General features: G+C 39.2%; 1 protein-coding gene across 1 annotated transcript in view; it reads left to right on the top strand.

Moving 5' to 3' along the window:
* Window positions 1–5,610: 5,610 nt before the first annotated feature.
* DOK6 (docking protein 6) overlaps window positions 5,611–19,496 on the top strand; it is a 407,036-nt gene continuing 393,150 nt past the window's right edge. Inside the window, exon 1 of the mRNA XM_044774853.2 lies at window positions 5,611–6,160. Coding sequence (XP_044630788.1) covers window positions 6,095–6,160 — 66 coding nt within the window. The 5' untranslated portion in view covers window positions 5,611–6,094. The remainder of the gene's footprint in view (window positions 6,161–19,496) is intronic.

The raw sequence follows: 19,496 nt of genomic DNA, 5'->3' as shown, positions 1-19,496 counted from the left end.
AGAAGAGCTGAAGAAACAATAGATTAAAAAGTCGGAGCTTCAGATGTCCCAAATTTCAGGTGAGTGTAGGAGTGACTTAGGTAGTGGTACAAGTGGAATAAGTGGCCGTGGCCTTGGCCTTACCTCTTTGAAAGGTAAAGCTCCACCCTGAAAATAAAAACAATAAAAATGAACCAGGAATTCTGGAATAGGGGAAGATGACTCAGATGTTAGGGAATGAGGAGACCTGATTGGGTAAATTGCAGAATGTCTTAAGGTGGGTACACTGAGAAGCCACATCTTTGACTACTTTATGGTTCAAGAGAAGAAGGCCAGGGATATCCTAACTCAGCCTCTCCTCTGATGAATGAAACATCCCTAAAATAAGGGAAAATCCAATTCGTTAAAAATGAGAAAAAGGACTGCAGTCTATTTTGTATTTCCACTATTTTAAGTTTGATACATGGACTGGATAATATTTTGAGATGGCACCTGTGAGAAAGAGGTATGTTCAAATTTCGCATATGAAAGAAAAGAGGGAGCGATTCCTGAGAGAACTAGGGAAAATATCCACATTCTTTTGATAACTTAATCTTGGTAGTGACATCCCATCTCTTCTTTCATACTGTATTTGTTGGAACTCAGTCAATAAATCCAGCCCACACTCAAGAAGAGGGGATTACAAGGTGGTGGGGATCTTCACGACCCATTTTAGAAACTACCTACAACAGTCTGCCCTCTGGATCCCAATGGTTCATGTCTCTTACATACCAAATATGTTTACCCCATCCCCAAATGTCTCAAATTCTCATCCCATTACAGTGTGAGCTCAAAGAACAGAATGTTGTGTACAAAACAGGTGCTGGTGTCAGTGAGGATCTTCAAGTGTAGTACCTTAGGCATAGTTTTTCCATTGTGGATCTTGTTCTCAAACTGTAGACCTTGGAATCTAAAGACACAAGTAACCTGCCTCCCACAATTCCAACATGCAATGGTGAGACAAGCACAGTACAACCACTATACATGTTCCTTTTCAAAAAAACCCATAAAGTCATATAGAATCAAGGATCCATAATCATGAAATGCAAATGGGAAAATGTTGGAAGTTCCTGGATTAGTTTTCAAAGTCAAGGAATATGTCTCCTTGATTCTTGGCTCTTCCCTCTAGGCTTTTGGGTCCTCTCTCTAAGATCTCTTTACTTTTTCATGAAAGCTAGCATGTTTTTTCTTTTGTAGCTGAGCTGTTCTCTCAGCCTGCTTCCTGCCAATAGAATATTGGGAGTCCCAGTGCCTCTCCTCATTCTGGATTGTCTTTATCTGATACTGCTTCTGCCTATATACCTCTTTGATGAACTTTGTGAGTTTCCCATGAATCTCTTTACTCTATTAGATAAAGATACAGTGAAGTGTGTGATTGTACAAAAAACATTTGGCTTTATCTTTAGATCAAATTTTCATAGCAGTGCCCAAGACAAGATCTTTGTTCAGAAGCCATTTCTTAATTTTGGCATTATTGTGGTTTGAAGAGGCTGAGAATATTCAAAACCATCAGTTCTTGGCTACTTTTTAAAAGGTTTAATGGTTCTTCCCTCAATTTATCTCTTTCCTCTCTCATTTTACTAGTAGTAAGAAGAGATAGGCTGCACCACCAACACTTTGCCTGGAAATCTTCTTATCTAGATGACATGGTTTTTTAAGCACTTTTCCTAGTTTCTACACAGCTTCAGGAAACAGTATTGCTAAGTTCCCTGCCATGGCATAACCTGAACACTCCTTCCTCCAATTTCCAATAATATTTTCATCACTTTAAGATCTCACTCATAGTGTTCTCAATCTCCAAAATTTTGCAAACAGTGTGTGCAAGTAACTCTAAGCTTTCACTAACACTCTACTCAAGGCCGCTGATGGATTCCAAAGCCATTCCCAAATTTTTGGTTTTTGTTAAGGCAGCACTTTACTTCCACATATCAAAATCTATTTTAGTTATTCATAACACATTACCCCAAAAGTTAGCAGATGGAAACAACAAACCTTTGTTACCTTACAGCTTCTGTTATTTAGGAACAACTAGTAGTAGCTAAGATGGCTGGTTCTGGCTCATGATCTCTCTCAAAGTATTAGACAGGGTGTAGTCATCTAAAGGCTTGACTGGGGAGGATCCATTTCTGAGTTTACTTACATGGCTATTGGGAAACCTCAGAACATCTACCTCTGAGCTCACTTACATGGGCCTCTCCACAGGATTGCTTCATATTGTGGCAGCTGGCTTCACCCAGAGCAAGCAATCCAATAGAGATCACCCGAGATAAAAGCCACAGTCTTTTTGTAACCTAATCTGGGAAGCACACTCCTTCCCTTTTACCATTCTATTCACTAGAAGTCAGTCAAAAAGTGCAGCCCACACTCAGAAGGAGGAAGTATGTGGGACATCATACCAAGAGGTGGGGATCTTCGTGGCCCAGTTTAGAGAGTGTCTACCATGGTGATAAAAGTGTGAATAGTATGCAGTTTTTTAGTGCGTTAGAAAAACATAAATAGGAGCACATGTATGTCTTTCCTTATGTCATAAAGCAACAATGGAAGGATTGAATCAAATCCAATAAAAGTTATTTCCTAAAAAGGAGGTAGAAAACAGAGAGGAAGGGACAGAAACCAGAGATATAGCCTTCAATGTGCCTTGTTTGATAGGTTTGACTTTGGAAACTTGTAAATATTTAACATAATGAAAACCTTAAAAGAAAAGAAGAAATCCTTAAATATGGAATTTGTCAACATTAATTTGACTTGGAAATATTTGTAAAAACTGAGAACTTTTCTCTTTTAAAATATATTTCTAAAATAAGTATTTCATTTCTCTGTAACTGAAAAGCTTAGAACCAGTAGCAAAAATAACACCCTAGTAACCAGATTATGGGACCTGAATTTCATTTCTCATTAAAACTAACAAAGGTTCCTAAGAGAAATAATGGCTCCAGGTCTGGAGTTGGAAATGTGTAAGATGAGCCTGGGATATCTTGTGATTGATCACAACAAAGCTGTTAAGGTCCATGGGTACCTGATAAAAACACAGAAAAATGTCAACTGAAGCAGCAACTTCTGGTGAAGGATGTGGAAATTCACACACCAAAGAGAATAATGACTTTGATGGTTTGAAATACATCACATATACAAACCTCCATTTTTGATGATATTCCAAAGGAAGTAGGGTGTCCTTTTGTGTTTGCAAGAACCCATTCAATATTTCTGAAAATGGTTGATGAAGAAGAATCAAACATATTTCCTGCCTTTCTTATAAGGAATTTATTTCAGGGCAATCCTGTAGTTGGCAAAGGAAAGTTTTGTTTTGTTTTGTAAGGAAATAGCCTATAAATTCAGAGATAAAATCAAATTTGAAAATCACAACTTTGCAATACCTAATGAAACAGTATATCTATGCAAGGATCGTTGGTGGCTGCAAAAACCATTAAGTGGAATATTGCTGGAGGATTTTATAATGTATGTTGGGCTGACAACACTCCATCCCTCTAGTCAGTGAGACAGTCAGACATTTTGTTCCTTTTGGTGTGATTCAGTAGGATATACACAGCACCTCACATCAATTATTCTTGAAAAAAATGTGCTCACATTTCTAAGTCACATTACCAGTTAATAGGAAGTTTGAGGTTTAGGTAACAAAATGATGCACAAGGATACAATCAACGAAATCCAGAACTGGGAAAATTTACATGACAACCTAGTGTTTTCAAGCAGTAAACAAATAAACAGTATAAAAAAAGGGAGAGCATACTTGCTATAGACACACACCCAAATTCCTATATCACAAATTTAAGAGTCAAAAGTAACTATAGGGGAATATTTAAATCATATTACGGCATTATAGAGACCTACCTAGGCATATGAGCAAAGGCATAATCATTCTGTAATCATTTAAAGCCAGAGTTACCAACCATCCCTGATCCATAGGTTAGCACTGAGATTGTTGCTGAGACAAACTTAATCCCTGACTTCATACACCTTAGAATTGATTTGTGGAAACAAATTATTATATAAATGATGGTGGAAGTTAGTGGTCATGGAAATTATTGTAGACACAAAACCAATCTTGAAATTGTGGCTTTGAAATTGAATGTCTTTGAACCACAGTTTCCTCATCTAGTAAATGGCAAGTATCCTTCACTTAACATATGGTGCAAAGAAGACTGAATGAAATAGTGTATTTAAAGCTTCTGCAAAGCTAAAAGAGTCTTCACATAAAGAAAAGAAATAACAGCCATATAGTGAATGAACTAGTAACAAATGAAAGGAATGGACAGCACGCCCCAGGTGTTTGGAGGAGGGGAACCACACCAAGTTAATAGGGAGTTTATGTAAGTTTCCTGGTAAGGTCAGAGCTTGAGGTCCTTCTGGAGTGACAGCCTAAGTTTCTCGCCATGTGATGCCCTAGCATCAGGTACTCTGTATGGTTGATCGTCCAAACAAATGTTTGCCACATAAGTGAATGAATAGGAGTAGTGTGCTGCTAAGGCAAGTTAGAGTTTCCATTGGGTTATACAGGTTCTAGATGGAGACTCTTGCTAATGATGGGACGAAAGTCATCCTTGGCGTGTCCATTTAGTTAATGTGAGGGGCATGCTACTTAGTCCTTCAAGTTTTTATAGTTTTTTCCCCCCAATCAAGTAGTTTCCTTTCTCTCAATACTATTACGTTCCCAAAGAAATTTTAACTGATAACACGGAAAAAGACTACTCACTAAAATAAGCAGAAATAAACACCATCTTTTATACTTTTATTAAATATAGACTGTAAATAAAGGAGTCACAGAAAAATTTCAATATTTTTATATGTTTTTTAGTTAGAAACATCCCTAGTTACTAGGTACAAAATATTCTTGCCTATAGCAAAAATCTATATAGTGCCTCTAACCAAAATTTAAAACTCCGTATTTTTCTCTGAACCTTACAAAAATAATTTTTAAATTAAAAATTTTTTTTACAATAGAGAATACCCTACTTTTAAATGTCATGCGTTCCTACATTAGGGGACAAAGTTCTTCATTGTTTTGTTTTATAAGTTGAACATTTCAATAAATCATTTGCATCCACCAGTAATAGCTATGGTCTCCACTTCCCCTAGAAGATTAAAAGCCACGAGCCACTTTTAGCTATAGTTAACTAAAACGCATGTATAAATCAGTCCACTCTGGTCCTCGCTGCTGCTACCGGCGAGGACGTCGGCGACCGGCTGCCTCGCCTGATTGCTCCAGTCTCTTCAGCAGCAGAGGGATTAGACACATGCGCACGATTGGTCTCTTTGTGTGCACCAGGAAGGGCTTGGCGTCGATTTACACTTCCTAACGGGGCAAAGACCTGGAACGCGAACGTGTGCTTAGGAATAAAAATGCACTGTAAACAGGGCCATTGAAATAAACAATTGTCTCGCCCCCGTTTGCCTTCTTCCTTGGAGCATCCCCAGCGCCCTTTCCCCGGTGTCCAGTTTGGGAGTGGAGATTAAGAGCCCCAGAATGAGGAGCCGTGTCCTCAGCAATCCCGCACCCTGGGAAGCGTTGCGGGCAGAGGGAGCCGGGTGGGAGCTGGACCCAGGGCGCGGGGGGCGGGAGGAGCTCCCCGCCCGAGTCGCGAGTGAGATGGAGCGCGTCTTGCGAGCATCTTCGAGCCCAACCACCCCGTGGGCCGGGGGGAGGGAGCCGGGCGGGCGACTCGGCCCGCCCCCCCGCGCGCCCCTCCCCCGCGCTGGGAGCCGCGCCGGTGCGCTCCGGCCAGCTGTGCGCCGCGAGTGAGGCGCCAGCCCGTGGGTGCTGCCGGGGGCGGCGGCGCGGAGGGGGCGCCCGCAGCTGGCGGCGGCGCTGGCCGCGGCGCTAGCTCGCGGCTGGGGGCGAAGGTGAGGACCGGAACGCGGAGGGCGGGCGCTGCTCGCGGCGCCGGGCCGCGTTCCTCGTCCGCGGCCGCCCTGCCACCCAGCCCGCGTCCCCGCCGGCGGGAGCTCGGGGGCACCGGGCGGCGGCGCGGCTGCTGGCGGCGGCTGGCTGGATGCGAGACCTGCGCGGACCCGGCGGCGGACGGCGGCTCTCGACTCGGGGAAGCCGAACGCTCCGGCCATGGCCTCCAACTTTAACGACATAGTCAAGCAGGGCTACGTGAAAATCCGCAGCAGGAAGCTGGGGGTGAGTTGCTCGCTCGGCTTTCTCCTTCCCCTGCGCCCGTTTGGCGCGGCTGGCTGTTGGGGATGGGGGGCGGGGAGAGGTGACCGCGCGGGGACAGGGGCGAAGAGGGACCCGGCCCTCCCGCAGACAGCCCGCTTGTTGCTTGGCTGGGCTGGGAGCCCGCACCTGCCTCGGGGGGCTCTGCAGACCGGGCTGAGGGCTCCGGGAGCGCCTCGGTCCCCATCCTCATATGCGCGGTGCTGGTTTGGACCCAGACTGAGAAGTCCTGGAGACGAAACGGATTGTCAGTTCCAAGATGAATGTGCCCCGGCGGGGGGGTCTCTATACAGTGCAGCCCACAATGGTCTGTTCTCTAAAGTGTGCGCCTTTTGGGGAGAACTGCTCTGTGTGCAGACGCTCTTGTGTGTGTGTTTAGAATCACCATTTTCTGGTCCCCGCTTCCCAAGCCCATTTCGAAATTCTCTCTGGATGCCCAACCAGCGCCGCACATCCCCGCCGGCGACGGCCAGTGAGTTTAATGCTCCCGGAAGAGTTGCCCCCTGACAGGCTCCTTGGCCCTGGGTACGCCGGGACAGGTGTACCTGCGCCCGTGTGCAGGCAGGTGTGTGTTCAGGGCCGCTGACACGGGAGCGTTCGCAACAACAAAGTTTATGGAGACCTTTTCATAGTTCTTTCTTGAAAGATGCTCTGCCTGACTTGGCAAACAGTGTAGACCCCCAGGGGTTCAAAACTTCTCCAGTGACCAGAGGAGGAGGTAAGAGGGGCGCGTTGACTGTCGTAGAGGACCTGGGATGTGGACAGGAGAGGGCAGGAGAGGAGGGGCGGGCACCTGGGCCGACAGCTGCCCAGACTTGGCTTACGTGGGGGGACCGTCAGAGTGACGGGCAGGAGGTCACCGGGGAGCACGCGATGGGAGGTGGGCACCCAGACTGACCAGGGCGGGCCGGTCCAGAGCAGGAAGAAAACTTGATGTGAGGGCGAAAGTGCCCGTTGTTTGGATTCCCTGGATGTTTCTCTACCTCGCTGTTCTCAAAGTTCCAGTTCTGCGAAGCTCCAGAATCCTGGGGGCAAAGCGGCCTCGAACAAGAACATTCCCTGCTGAATGGATGAATACCACAACTTGGAGAGGGGAAGAGAAGAAGGGAGAACTTCGTTAATTTTCTCATTTTGGAAAAGAAAGAAACAGAAAGAAATTAAGTGCTAAATATATTGTTAGAAAATTGAACTAAGGTAGGGCGCAGCCCCTAAAGAGGAGGGATCACCATGCGCCGAGTCGCTTAGGAAGGAGTTGGTGGACGCGTGTTGGGGGCAAGAGGCAGACTTGCCTTTTTGTGCTGCCTCTGCTGGGTTTCACGTTCAAGACGCAGGCTGTACCCCAGGGACGCAAGGGGCCCGTTCTGGAACTTCGGCAGATCTGTAAAAGCGGGGAGTACAGAACTGGGTGGCATCAAACTCCCCTCCCCCCAGTCTGGCGCCTCGGTTCGCTGCTGCGCGCCCCACCCGGGCAAGAGGGAGCGGGCCCCGGGTGCAGACCCTCCTCCAGGTTGCAGGAGCTGCTCTTGGGTGGAAGAATGCGCCTCATTCTTTTCCAGGGAGATAAGGAAGAATCCACGTGAAAAGCTGCAATTGTCCAGGAAGCTGATGGCTTCTCGCAGCCGGGACGCAGTGCTCAAATCTGTCACCCGCACAGTCATCTGCCGAGAAAGGAGGTGCGGAGCTGGAGCTGGAGGGGAGAACCATTTCAGGAACTTGACCTTTGAAGCCCCTTGCTCTCCCACAGGGTGCTTGCTCATCTTCATCGTTCTCGGTCTTCCGTCTTCTTGAAATCTCAATTGTGTCTTACATCTCAGACAGTATAAGCTAATGGATGATTTCAGTCCCCGGGGGAGGTATGTGTCTGCTTCCACAGAGCCATCGTGAATGTGAAAATCAGATAAGGAATCTAACACTGAAACACCCACCCCTTGCCCACTTGGCCCTGGAGGCTATGGGATTCCTCCCCATCCGAGCTTTCCAGGATTGCATACAATAAAAACTGAATATGCAACCTAATTATAAGATAGGATCCCAGGAAAGAGCAGTGAATGCTTCTTAGGTAGCTATGGCATTAATGGCCTTTGAACTGTCCTCTTAGAACGCCATTCCCCCTCAAGATGTGTGCAAGTGTGTAATTACATTTCCAAAGTCCCTTTCTGTACTCCCTGTTTACAGCTGTGCCTTCGTAAAGGACAGCCTTCCTAGGAAACAGTATAAGCGTGTTTCTATACAGATTAATTGCTTTTGTCTTCCATTTCTATTTGAGAAATGTGAACTTCGGAGTATTGAAATAATTTTGCTTTGTTTTAATTTAATTTAATTTAATTTTATTTTATTTTTTTTTTAAAGATTTTATTTTTTCCTTTTTCTCCCCGAAGCCCCCTGGTACATAGTTGTGTATTCTTCGTTGTGGGTTCTTCTAGTTGTGGCATGTGGGACGCTGCCTCAGCGTGGTCTGACGAGCAGTGCCATGTCCGCACCCAGGATTCGAACCAACGAAACACTGGGGCGCCTGCAGCAGAGCGCGCGAACTTAACCACTCGGCCACGGGGCCAGCCCCCACTTTGTTTTAATTTTAAATCAAAATATTAAACTGAATTAACCTTGACTATTTTGGAGAATATTGTTTATTTAAAAGAACTTTAGAGACTTTTCTATTCAGAATATTCTAGTATTCAGAACGGTGACTTCGAATGGTGAAACTTTACACACGTGGTTCTGTGAAGCTTACTAAGTTAAGTGGGTCCCCTAAGATAGTGGAACTCTAAGCAAATATTGTGTGGCTTAAAAACAGAAATGTATCGTTATACCCAAAATCATAGAAATAGGAATTATCTAAACATTAATATTTCTTTTTCATAGTTAATAACCATATTCCTAATATTATGGACTCAGAACTATGAACTTTTCCCAAAAAATAATATTTTTAACTCAGAGGATACATAATGGTTCTTTTATGGTTTATGTTCAAAACTAAATTTCAAAATAAAAATAGTTATAATTAAAAATATCCACCGATATTGGATTTATTATGGACAGAACTCATGCTTTCAAAAACCAAATTTTATAATATTCTAAGGGGAGAAAAAAAGCTGTAGGTATGAGGCTGGCTGTATCAGAGATTATTATGACGTGAAAATGTCTTTTGAGATGAAATGTTCTAATGTCCCCTTTACTCCTCACACATTAGTGCTTATTATTACGCTGAATGAGGGCAGAAAAGCATTTCTTGCCCTCTAGGCTGTGGGGCAGCCCTTCCAGAAGAGCTTCCTGAGGGGAGTGGTTGAAAGGGCCCTGGCCCTGTGCCTCCCCACCGCCTCTAGTGCTACCTGTTGAGGTTAGTTCCTTAGCCAACTATTCAGGGCAAGTAGTAAGTGTTACACATTTTTTTGAATGTATGCTTTGGAATTTATCTTGACGACTTAGTCAGTTTTTCTTCTATTTAGGAAAATAATTTTGAGAAAAAATGGAACCATTTTGCTGAATTTTACTCATGTCCTTTAAAAATATGTTTATTAAATCATTATGTTTTTAAAGGTATTATTAAAAGTATATTGACATGACTCTTATAAAGAGTCATTTCTTTAAATTCTGTATTAACTTTATAATATACCACTGTTTCTATATTATTTTCCTTTTGTAGGATTTAAAAGCTCTTACAATAATTTAGTTCCTCTAACCATCTTATCTGTTGCATGATTGGTATTATAATTCACAAGGTACCATGGTGGCTAGTATTTTGTTTAAAGAAAAAGTCACTTAAAAATACTAATAAAAATAAAGCAAATGCATGTTGGTCAATATTATCTCTTAGCTTTGAGCACCTGTTTTCTTACCTCTGATGAGTTAAATTTAGTCAGCAAGGCATATATTGCAAAATGTCCAGCCTATTCTTGGTTTGCAGATAAACTAAGAACTCAGTCACCGAGACCATTAATAACTTTATACCTGGCTTATTGACTCAGTAATGTAGCAAAAGTAAATATAGCATTATGGAGTGATACGTCATCATCATCACCATCATTGTACAAATTCCAGATTGCCACAGTTTGGCTAATTCTAGACTCAACCCTCACATCATTGTTTTCAAGGAATTCTGTTCAAATACATCAGTGTGAATATTCACAGACACATAGTACACAGACAAATGGTATTTTACATAATTTTTTTCTATTTCTTACTCAATGTCAGGTAGTTGTATGTGTGGGTATCAAAGAAATGTCTCAGGATAGGCTGGTATTACCCATTCAACAAATGACAAAATGAACATGGAACATCTACTGTTTATCACATGGTACACACTGTGTGTGTGTGTGTGTGTGTGTGTGCGGGTGCGTGAATATTCCAGAGTCGTGTTGTATTAATTCAGGGTTATTAACAGTAAATACTTCCTACATCACCTAATGTACTCATAGTAAATTAGGCCAGTAATAGTCACTTTGCCCCAACCTGGCTGTAAGGGAAGCAGGGCATCGTAGAGGAAGACATTTGGAGTATTTGATGAGCACCAACTTTATGAGCTGAACATCTGTTCAGGAGTTCCTCTTTTGCATAGTCTCTATTTGTTTTAGCAACATGTTGTTGCTTCATCTACCTCTTGTCCTCCCTCCCTCCTTGATTAAAACCTCAAGACACCTCCATTCCTGGCTTGATAATTATTGATCTCCTTCCTATAAACTCTAAGTTTTTCTCTTCTTTCTCAAACAGCTTTCCTCTGATGATGAAAGCGAATAGTTTTTCATGAGAGATGTTCATGAAAATTTACCCCTTTATAGAAGCTCATTCATTAATATAATTGGGAATTCTGTGTGTGCAATTGCATATTTTTTGGTAGATTAGAGTATTTTAAAATTTCTCTGGTCTCCCAAATCTCTAGAAATTATTTTGTGAAGAGAGATTATATTTTGTATGACATGCGTTAGCAGTTTGGCAAGAATTAGATGCAATAAATATGTTTAAGATAAAATGTATAAGTAACTTAATAATTTTGATGATTCAGAAGTTCAAAAGAATTTCTTTCAGGATTACTACTTTAGATAGGAATTCTCAATCTATAGATTGAACATGTGGAAGTTGTATTGGGTGTGCTCATATCTTTACTCATTCTAGAATATTGTGTATCCTGGGCATTGGTTTCTGAAATGGAGCCGTTATATCCATGGTTATTTATCATTTATCTCTTTCTCATTAAAAATGGATTTAGAATGTATGCAAATTCTAATTATTTGAGCTATTTTTATTTTAGATTTTTATTCATGGTGACTATTATGTATGATAACATTGTGTACATGCCACTTATTTCTGTATCTATACTTATCTCTCTATATCTACAAAAATTACTGGTTCTTGCCATTTTAGAAAAAGGTCATTTATACCTTCTATCCAATCTCTATCTATTAATTTATTTGCAACTGTATGGTTGTGCGTATGACATTTCAGGTATTCTTAGAACCTCTATTATCTACATAAGTGGGATTTTTTTCCCTTTTTTAAAAATCCCTATGTGTGCATATGGGCATGCCTGATGTTCTTTGAATTTTTCAGAACTTAAAGCCAAAAACAAAGAAAATAAAAGTAAGCCTAACTGTAAAAGCCAAACCCAGACATTTTGCTGGATTTTGATATTAAATGATTATGCCTTTGCAATACCTGGGGGAAGCAGATAAATCCGGGGTGAGAAAGAATAGTTCACATCTCACTTTTTATCTTGATAGATTTACACATGACTGCTGGCAAGGTGAACCTTAAAAGATGGCGTTCCCTCAGATAAGAAAGATTGTACTAGTATTTAGGGAAATTTTTCAAATGACTGAAATAAATTGTGAGTAGGGTAATGATACAGTGGTTAAATATCTCTGTAAGGTTTATGTTCCCAATTTCCTTAAATGTCTTTCAAAAGTGCTCAGTGATAGTTGATATTGTGGATAAGTCTAAAACAACATGAAGGAAATAGTTTAATATGAAGTCTGTAGATTTGAAATTGTCATTTTGGAGGTATTTTTCTTGTAGTGTGTTGTTCTGTTTGGATCGTAATAAGTTTTGTGAACACTGTTGAGTGGACTGCTAGGCATTTGTATCTTTGGTCTGTCTCTATTTACATCCACTTCATTTTAGAAACCGTGGAAGATAAAAAGCAAGCAATACAAACAAAATAAAAATTACCTGTTTTCCCATCATCTACAGATGATCTCTAGACTTTGTAAATTTCGAAGTGCTTGTTTTACAGAAAAAGTGATTTTTGTCAAATGAGACTAATTAAAAGAGAGGATACTATAATTTCTTTACCCTTAGTTTTATTGCTTTTGCCTCACTTTCCTCACAGTATTTTCTTTTTCCTTCAAGCTCTGGTAACTTTGTCCAGAGAGCCCAAGAATTCTGGGTAGAGAACATTTTCATTAACTTTCTGCATAAATCTCCATTAGCTTTATTTTAAGATACAGAGCAGGATTATCCTATGAGTAATTCATTTTTATATTGTAACAAAATTCCTTAGTGAGAATATTGCACCTCTCAGTCACATTGGATGGAATATGAAATGATATTTTGTTATTAGAAGAGAACAGAAATTCATTTAATAAAGAAAACTATTGTTTTCGTTTGAAATTAATGGTGGTTGTAATCTTTGAACATATGGAAAATATTTATCCTGATACTTGACTGAATTCATTGTAGAAATCTTGGCTAATCTTTTGGCTTAAAGTAAAATGACTGGGAGGGCAAACACATTGAAATTTAATTTGGGACTTCATAATAGTAACTTAATCACGTTGCATTGTGGTGTGCCATGAGTTTTACAGCTTATAAAGAATTTTCACATATATTTTCTTATGTAATTCTCCCAGCATGCTTTTGAAAGTATATTTAATTTTACCCCTATTTTATACGTAAACTAAAATACGAAAGAAGTAAAATGGATCAGCCATGGTTATAGAAACAAAGATGGGGTTTGCATATATGACTGTGTATACTGAAATCTAGGTTTTATAACTTCAAGTTCAGTGTTATACCTACTATGCAACGGCTTCTACCTTGCAGTGTATAGTCAGGTAGCTATTGTATATATATACATATACTATATATACATATACATACACACACAGCTATGTGTGCTATTCAAAGTAAATGTGTTTTCTTTAATTGGCAACGTAGTGGAAAGCTAATATTATCGTTCACTTCACTCAACTCTAAGCCATTCATATTGCAGATAAAAGTGCTGTTGGCCAGTGGGAGATAGGAAAATGGGTGATGGTGGTCAGAAGGTACAAACTTCCAGTTATAAGATAACTAAGTTCTGGGGGTTTTATGTACAGCATGGTGACTATAGTGAACAATAGTGTATTGTATATTTGAAAGTTGCTAAGAGAGTAGATATTAAAAGTTCTCATCGCAAGAAGAAAAATGTTACTGTGGGGTGATGGATTTTAACTTACTGTGGTAATCATTTCTCAATATATACATATATCAAGTCATTATGTTGTACTCCTAATACTTATACAATGTGATATGCCAGCTATATTTCAATAAAGCTGGACAAAAGTACTATTTAGTGAAAGGAGTTATGCCACAATAAGGAGGTATGATACAGATATTTCTCCAGGTCACTTTGAATGGACATGATTTCATTTTCATTGTACCATCTAAAACCCAGAGAATCTCGCCTTTTAAGAAAGGAGAACAGCTTGAAAATTCATCAGACAGTGTCTAGGTAGAATTTAAAACATTTTGGAAATATTTAAATCTCTTTATTTTAGCATTAGCTTTATTTATGAAAAATCACCTTTGATTTAAGGTGGTTATAGAAAAGATTATGTTTGAATTAACTTAATGCAAAGTGAGTTCATTTAAAGAAAAACACGGTGAAAAATAGTACGTATTTACTAGGACCTGACAGATCAAAAGGTGGTGTGTGGTGATATCGTCATGCAGAAGATGTGTGACAGTGTTACCCAGAGGCCTGGACACTGGGCAGTGCTGAACTATACCATGACCTCTGCCTGAGAGACTGGCTTGTTTGTTTATTTGTTGTGTTGCTTGATGCTTTTATGGGGCAGGAATTGAAATATATGTACTTAAATGCTGTTCTTTTTTTTTCTTAGTTCTCTTATTTTTTTAAATTGGCTATATGCCACTCTCTTATTTATACATAAATTTTTATGTAAGATATATTACATGTGTAAACATGTGAAGTTGCTTTTCTCCTCATGATTTTTTTCTTTGTAAATATTAAATTGCTTTTCTCTGACCACTCACTCTTCCTCAAAGTCTGTGTGTGTATATATACATATACATGTGTGCATGCAGACATGTATAATATGATATGTATGTTATACATTAAATGTACTATGCATGCATTTCCAAATGGCATTTTAGTATTCACATGCACTGAATTGTTGTGCTTCCTAACCATATAATAGGACCACCTTACCCCTTAGGAGAAGAAAATGTTTGTAAAAATCTCTTAATGGCATGCAAGCAAAGTTTTTATTGTATAAATTGTTACATGTTCACATTATTCTTAATTTGGAAAACGTATTTGATATTAGTCTAAAATTGAAATTTAGTGTATCTTTCAAAAACTGTAACTTTTAAAGGGTGGCAACCAATTAGAATTCTATATTTTATCTCTGTTTACATAACTCTAGTAAAATTTCTCACTATTCAAGAAAAAGATTAAAGCATATTTTTAATATATTTGCACTTGTTTTGAAACATCTACCCTTTCATTTAACTTAAGGGAAATAGATAGGACTACGTTTCCTAAATGCTCTAAGGGCCGTGGAGCTTTGCTGTAGAAAGTATCCATGTCATTTTACTGATGCTTGTGGAGACTTTGGAATCTTTAAGTATTAGCTATGTAAGTCTTCCAATCGAAAGTGCATCTAGTGCGAAATCATCATGTTGAGTTAACTGTAAGATACCCAATTCATGTGTAAGTATGAAATATGCGCTTGCATACATTTAAAACATGACACCTGTTTAAAATTCTGAAGGCTACTTAATACACATACTGTTGCTTCCTGAAACTTTGCGTAATTGTCTACGTTACTTAGCCTTCTATTTAAAAAAATGGTTCTCAACCATGACTGCATATTGGCATCCCCCACAGAGCTTGGCCTTTTCCTCACTGAACTGGTCTGGCTGCATTTTGAGCATGGATATGCTTTTAAAGATCCCAAGGGTTTTTAAATGTGATGCCAGGGTTGATAATTGTTGCCATACCATTAGGATTTGGGGGGAAATAAAGAAAATATGTGACATGTTAGACTACTGTAACCTACTAAAAATACTTTTGTTAGTGCTAAGACTTCTGAATTGGCATTCCTGAAATATAAAGTTAGTTTTGTAATAAATCAGTCATATAACACTAATTTGCTGATAATCTATAATGGTTTATAATGTGAACACAGAAAGAATAAAGTAAAAATTTCTTTGAGGACAGAAATTTACTTTTAAATGTGATGAATGTAACTTTCCTAATGACTCTGGATTATTCTTTCTGTTGGCTCTCTTGACACCCGGCTGGTACTTCTACCAGCAATATGGCCACTCCTGAAAGACTTCCTTCTTCTAATTTGTGTATTCTAATCTAAGTAAGTAGAATACCATGGCTGTTTAAATTGTACTTAATTTAAGACTCAGTAAGTTCTGAATGATGCTGTAATGGTTTTCATTATTGGAGATTTAATGCTTCAGACTTTATTAAAGAAGAAAAATCTGTGGCTGAGAGTCTATTTTGTGTTCTTCAAAGGTCTGGGTTTACGGCTATGCCAGGCAGTTGCTACAGTGCAACACCTCATTCCTGGTGTCTAAGAGGGTTCTTTTGTTCTTTGTTTCTTACTTCAGGAGATAGGGCATGGATGGATGGGTGAGGGGAGAGAGAATTGAGGCAACATATGGCAAGTACTTATTGAGTCTACGTAGATAGTATGAACTGTTGTGGTTTACATAGAAAGTGACCACCAAGCTGAGAAATCATGAATAAAGAAGGCTTTGCTAAGATTTCCATGCAGAAGAAATAGCAAACCTAAATAATAATGTATGTCTGGATGGGTGTAGAGTGTTGAGTTGAAGACCCAGAATAAAGGGGTTTGTAGTGTTCTAAGAACCCAGGAAGTCACTTATACATTTTACAAGAATTAAATGTTCATTCTCAAATTAGCAATATCCCTGAATCTTGGGTTTGTAGAATGGATTGTAATGAAGTAGGACTCTTGAAAAGGAGACCAACTAGTGGTGGGTTTTAATATCCCGGAAAGGCACCGGGGAATTCTAGCGGCTCGCCGTGATTGAGAATCACTGGCGTAGAATGATTTTTTCCCAGCACTGGGAAGAAACAAGTCTTCTACCTATTATTTGCATTGAGAAGTCAGCTGTCAGGCTTATTGTTGCCTTTTGAAAATAATTAGGCTTCTTTCCTCTGGCTGCTTTTAATGTTCTCTTTTCTGGTTTTTGGCAGTTTTGCTATGATACGTGTAAATTAATTTTCATTCCATTAATTATTCTTGGGTCTATAGTGCATCTTGATTCTATGGCTTGATATCTTTCTTCAGTTCTGAAAAATTAGCTACTATTACTGCTTCTGTCCATTCTTTCCCTCTTCCTTACTCATGAGTTAGATAATTTCTACCATATTTCCTGTGTCTCTATGCTTTTTCTCCCCTCCATCTTTTTCTCTTTCACAGATTCAGGATGGATATTTTCTTCTGACATTCCTTCCAGTTCACTAATCTCCTATTCAGCTATGAATGATCTACTGTTAAACCGATTCATTGTTATCAATTTTCTTTTCCAGGTCTAGAATTTTCATCTGATACTATATATTAGAATTTCCTAAAAAAATAAATTCTCATTTTTGTGTTTGGTAGGCTTCAATGCCTTCAAACAGATGATTTTTGTATTTGCCAAGCATTTCTAATCATCAGCATGTAGGCTGTCCTGAATTACGTGGTGTACCACTAAGAGGAATGGAACATTCTCAGCTAGTTGAATTTTATAGTGATTTCCTTGTGGGGAGCTGGAGGCTGTGTGGTCCTCCAGAACCGCACTGAGAACCAAGAGGGTTAGCTGTAGCTCCTCCCTAGCTGTGAGAACCCTCTTGTAGTAGTCTTTGTCTTAGAATGCTTTCAAACAGGTTATCTACCTCCATAGTAGAACTAGGGTTTGTGATAATGAAGTTGAAGAAAAATGAAGGTATCTGAGCCATAGGACTAAGCACAAGTGTTGCAAGTAGTGTGTGTGGGTCTTACCTTCCTTTGTATAAAAATGGGGGAAATGAGGCAAGAATCAGTTATAAGCCTACTCTAGCTTTTGACTTAATGAACAAGGCCAAATGGTTCTATTCCTAAAAGCAATGGTCTTGGAGCACGTTACCATCAAAGGGGAGGGTTTTTGAGTTTTTCTGGTTGTTTTGTTTGTTTTGGTAAATAGCAATGACAAGATCCCTTCCCAGAGATTCTTATGTAGTTGATCTCTGGACAATAGAATTGCTTGTTTTTTGGTTTTAATCTATGCAAGTTATTCTAGAATAACTGAAGTAGTTTTCATCAGAAAAAATTTCAAAGTAGGTTGTGACTACATATTACCTCCTGAACTAGGATGAATAGGTTATAATGTGCCTCCATAAGTAGCTGAACAAACTAACAATATGACTCAGATATGCGTCATTTATTTTTTCACCCAACATTTGAATCTCCTTCTAAATGTTTGGAGAGTACTCCCACATTATTGATATTATGAATGCTGAAGATATCAAATAATGCCTCACATCATAGAAGATGAAATGCCAAAAGTATTCTTTCCTCATCTTCCTTGCTTCTAGGGCATGAGAAATGAGCTGGGCATTACCAATTACATAGCCAGAATTTGAGTTAGTGACAAAAGAGGCAACCCACTGGAGGGATCTTCATAGGAGATGACAGGGTAGTCTTTTCTACTCGATCAATTTATTGATGCACACATAGAAGCAATGCAAACTGTTGTACCTACTGTCCAAAGGCAATGGCCTCGTCAAGAAACTTTAATATTTCAGGGATCACCTATGGTCGCTTAGTCTTGAACCTAGATCCCCAGCCCTCTATTTCTAATTTGAAGTAATGAAAAATTTAATAAATTTCTTTCTGTCTAAATCAGCCAGTCTCAGCTTCTATTAAAACTAATAGCAACTAATACATCTGATGGATAAAATGGCATTATTGGAAGTGATCCAACTAAATTTTAGAAGTAATATACTAAAATAATTTTTAGAGTAATGAATATTAAATAGTCATCCTTAATAATATGTAGGCACTAGAATTCATTTTCTATTGTAGTCACACCTAGCTTGGACATTGATAGCATCATTAGTGAATTATTCTGTTCACTCATGGAGAAGTGTAGGAGCTTTGATGGAAGCAAACATTCAGACCATAAAATTAAGAAAACATTTATTTTAAAAGAAGGGCCCACATAAATATTCCCAATGAGTTTCTGATAAAGGTGCAAAAACAATTCAATGAAGAAAGGCTGCCTTTTCGACAAATGTTGCTGGAACATCCATAGGCAAAATAAATGAAACTCAACGTAAATCTCACACTTTGTAACTCAAAATAGAAAATAGATTTAAATGTAAAAAGTAAAACTATAAAATTTCTAACAAAACATGTAAGAAAAATTTTTGGGAACTAGGACTAGGCAGAGGATTCTTAAACTTGACATCAAAAGTATTATCTATAAAAGGAAAAACTGACAAATTAACCTCATCAAAATTAAAAGCTTTTGCTCTGTGAAAGAAGCTGGTGAGAGGATAAAAAAATGGCTCTAGACTGAGAGAAAATGTTTACAACCTACGTATCTCTCACAAAGGACTAATAAAAAAAACTTAAAATTCTACAGTAAAATTAAAAAACAACAACAATTCAATTAGAAAATGGGCAAAAGACATGAACCGACACTTCACAAAGGTTGATCTGCAGATGGCAGATAATCACATGAACAGATGTTCAATATTATTAGTCATTAGGGAGATGCAAATTAAAACCACCATGAGATCTCACTACACACCTATTGGAAAGGCTAAAATAAAAAACAGTGACACCACCAAATGCTGGCAAGAAGGCAGAAAACCTGGATCACTCATACATTGCTGTTGGGAATGTGAAATGGTTCAGACGCTCTTGAAGACAATTTGGCAGTTTCTTAAATGAACTAATTATGCAACTGCCATGTGACCCATCAGATTCACTCCTGAGCTTTTATCCCAGAGAAATGAAAACTTATGTTCACACACAGACCTATACATGAATCTTCATAGCAGCTTCATTTG

Source organism: Equus asinus, chromosome 7 (assembly GCF_041296235.1).
Source record: "Equus asinus isolate D_3611 breed Donkey chromosome 7, EquAss-T2T_v2, whole genome shotgun sequence".
Lineage (NCBI taxonomy): Eukaryota > Metazoa > Chordata > Mammalia > Perissodactyla > Equidae > Equus > Equus asinus.
The sequence above is the reverse complement of the archived record's forward strand: the minus strand, read 5'-3'. Positions and strand labels throughout refer to the sequence as shown.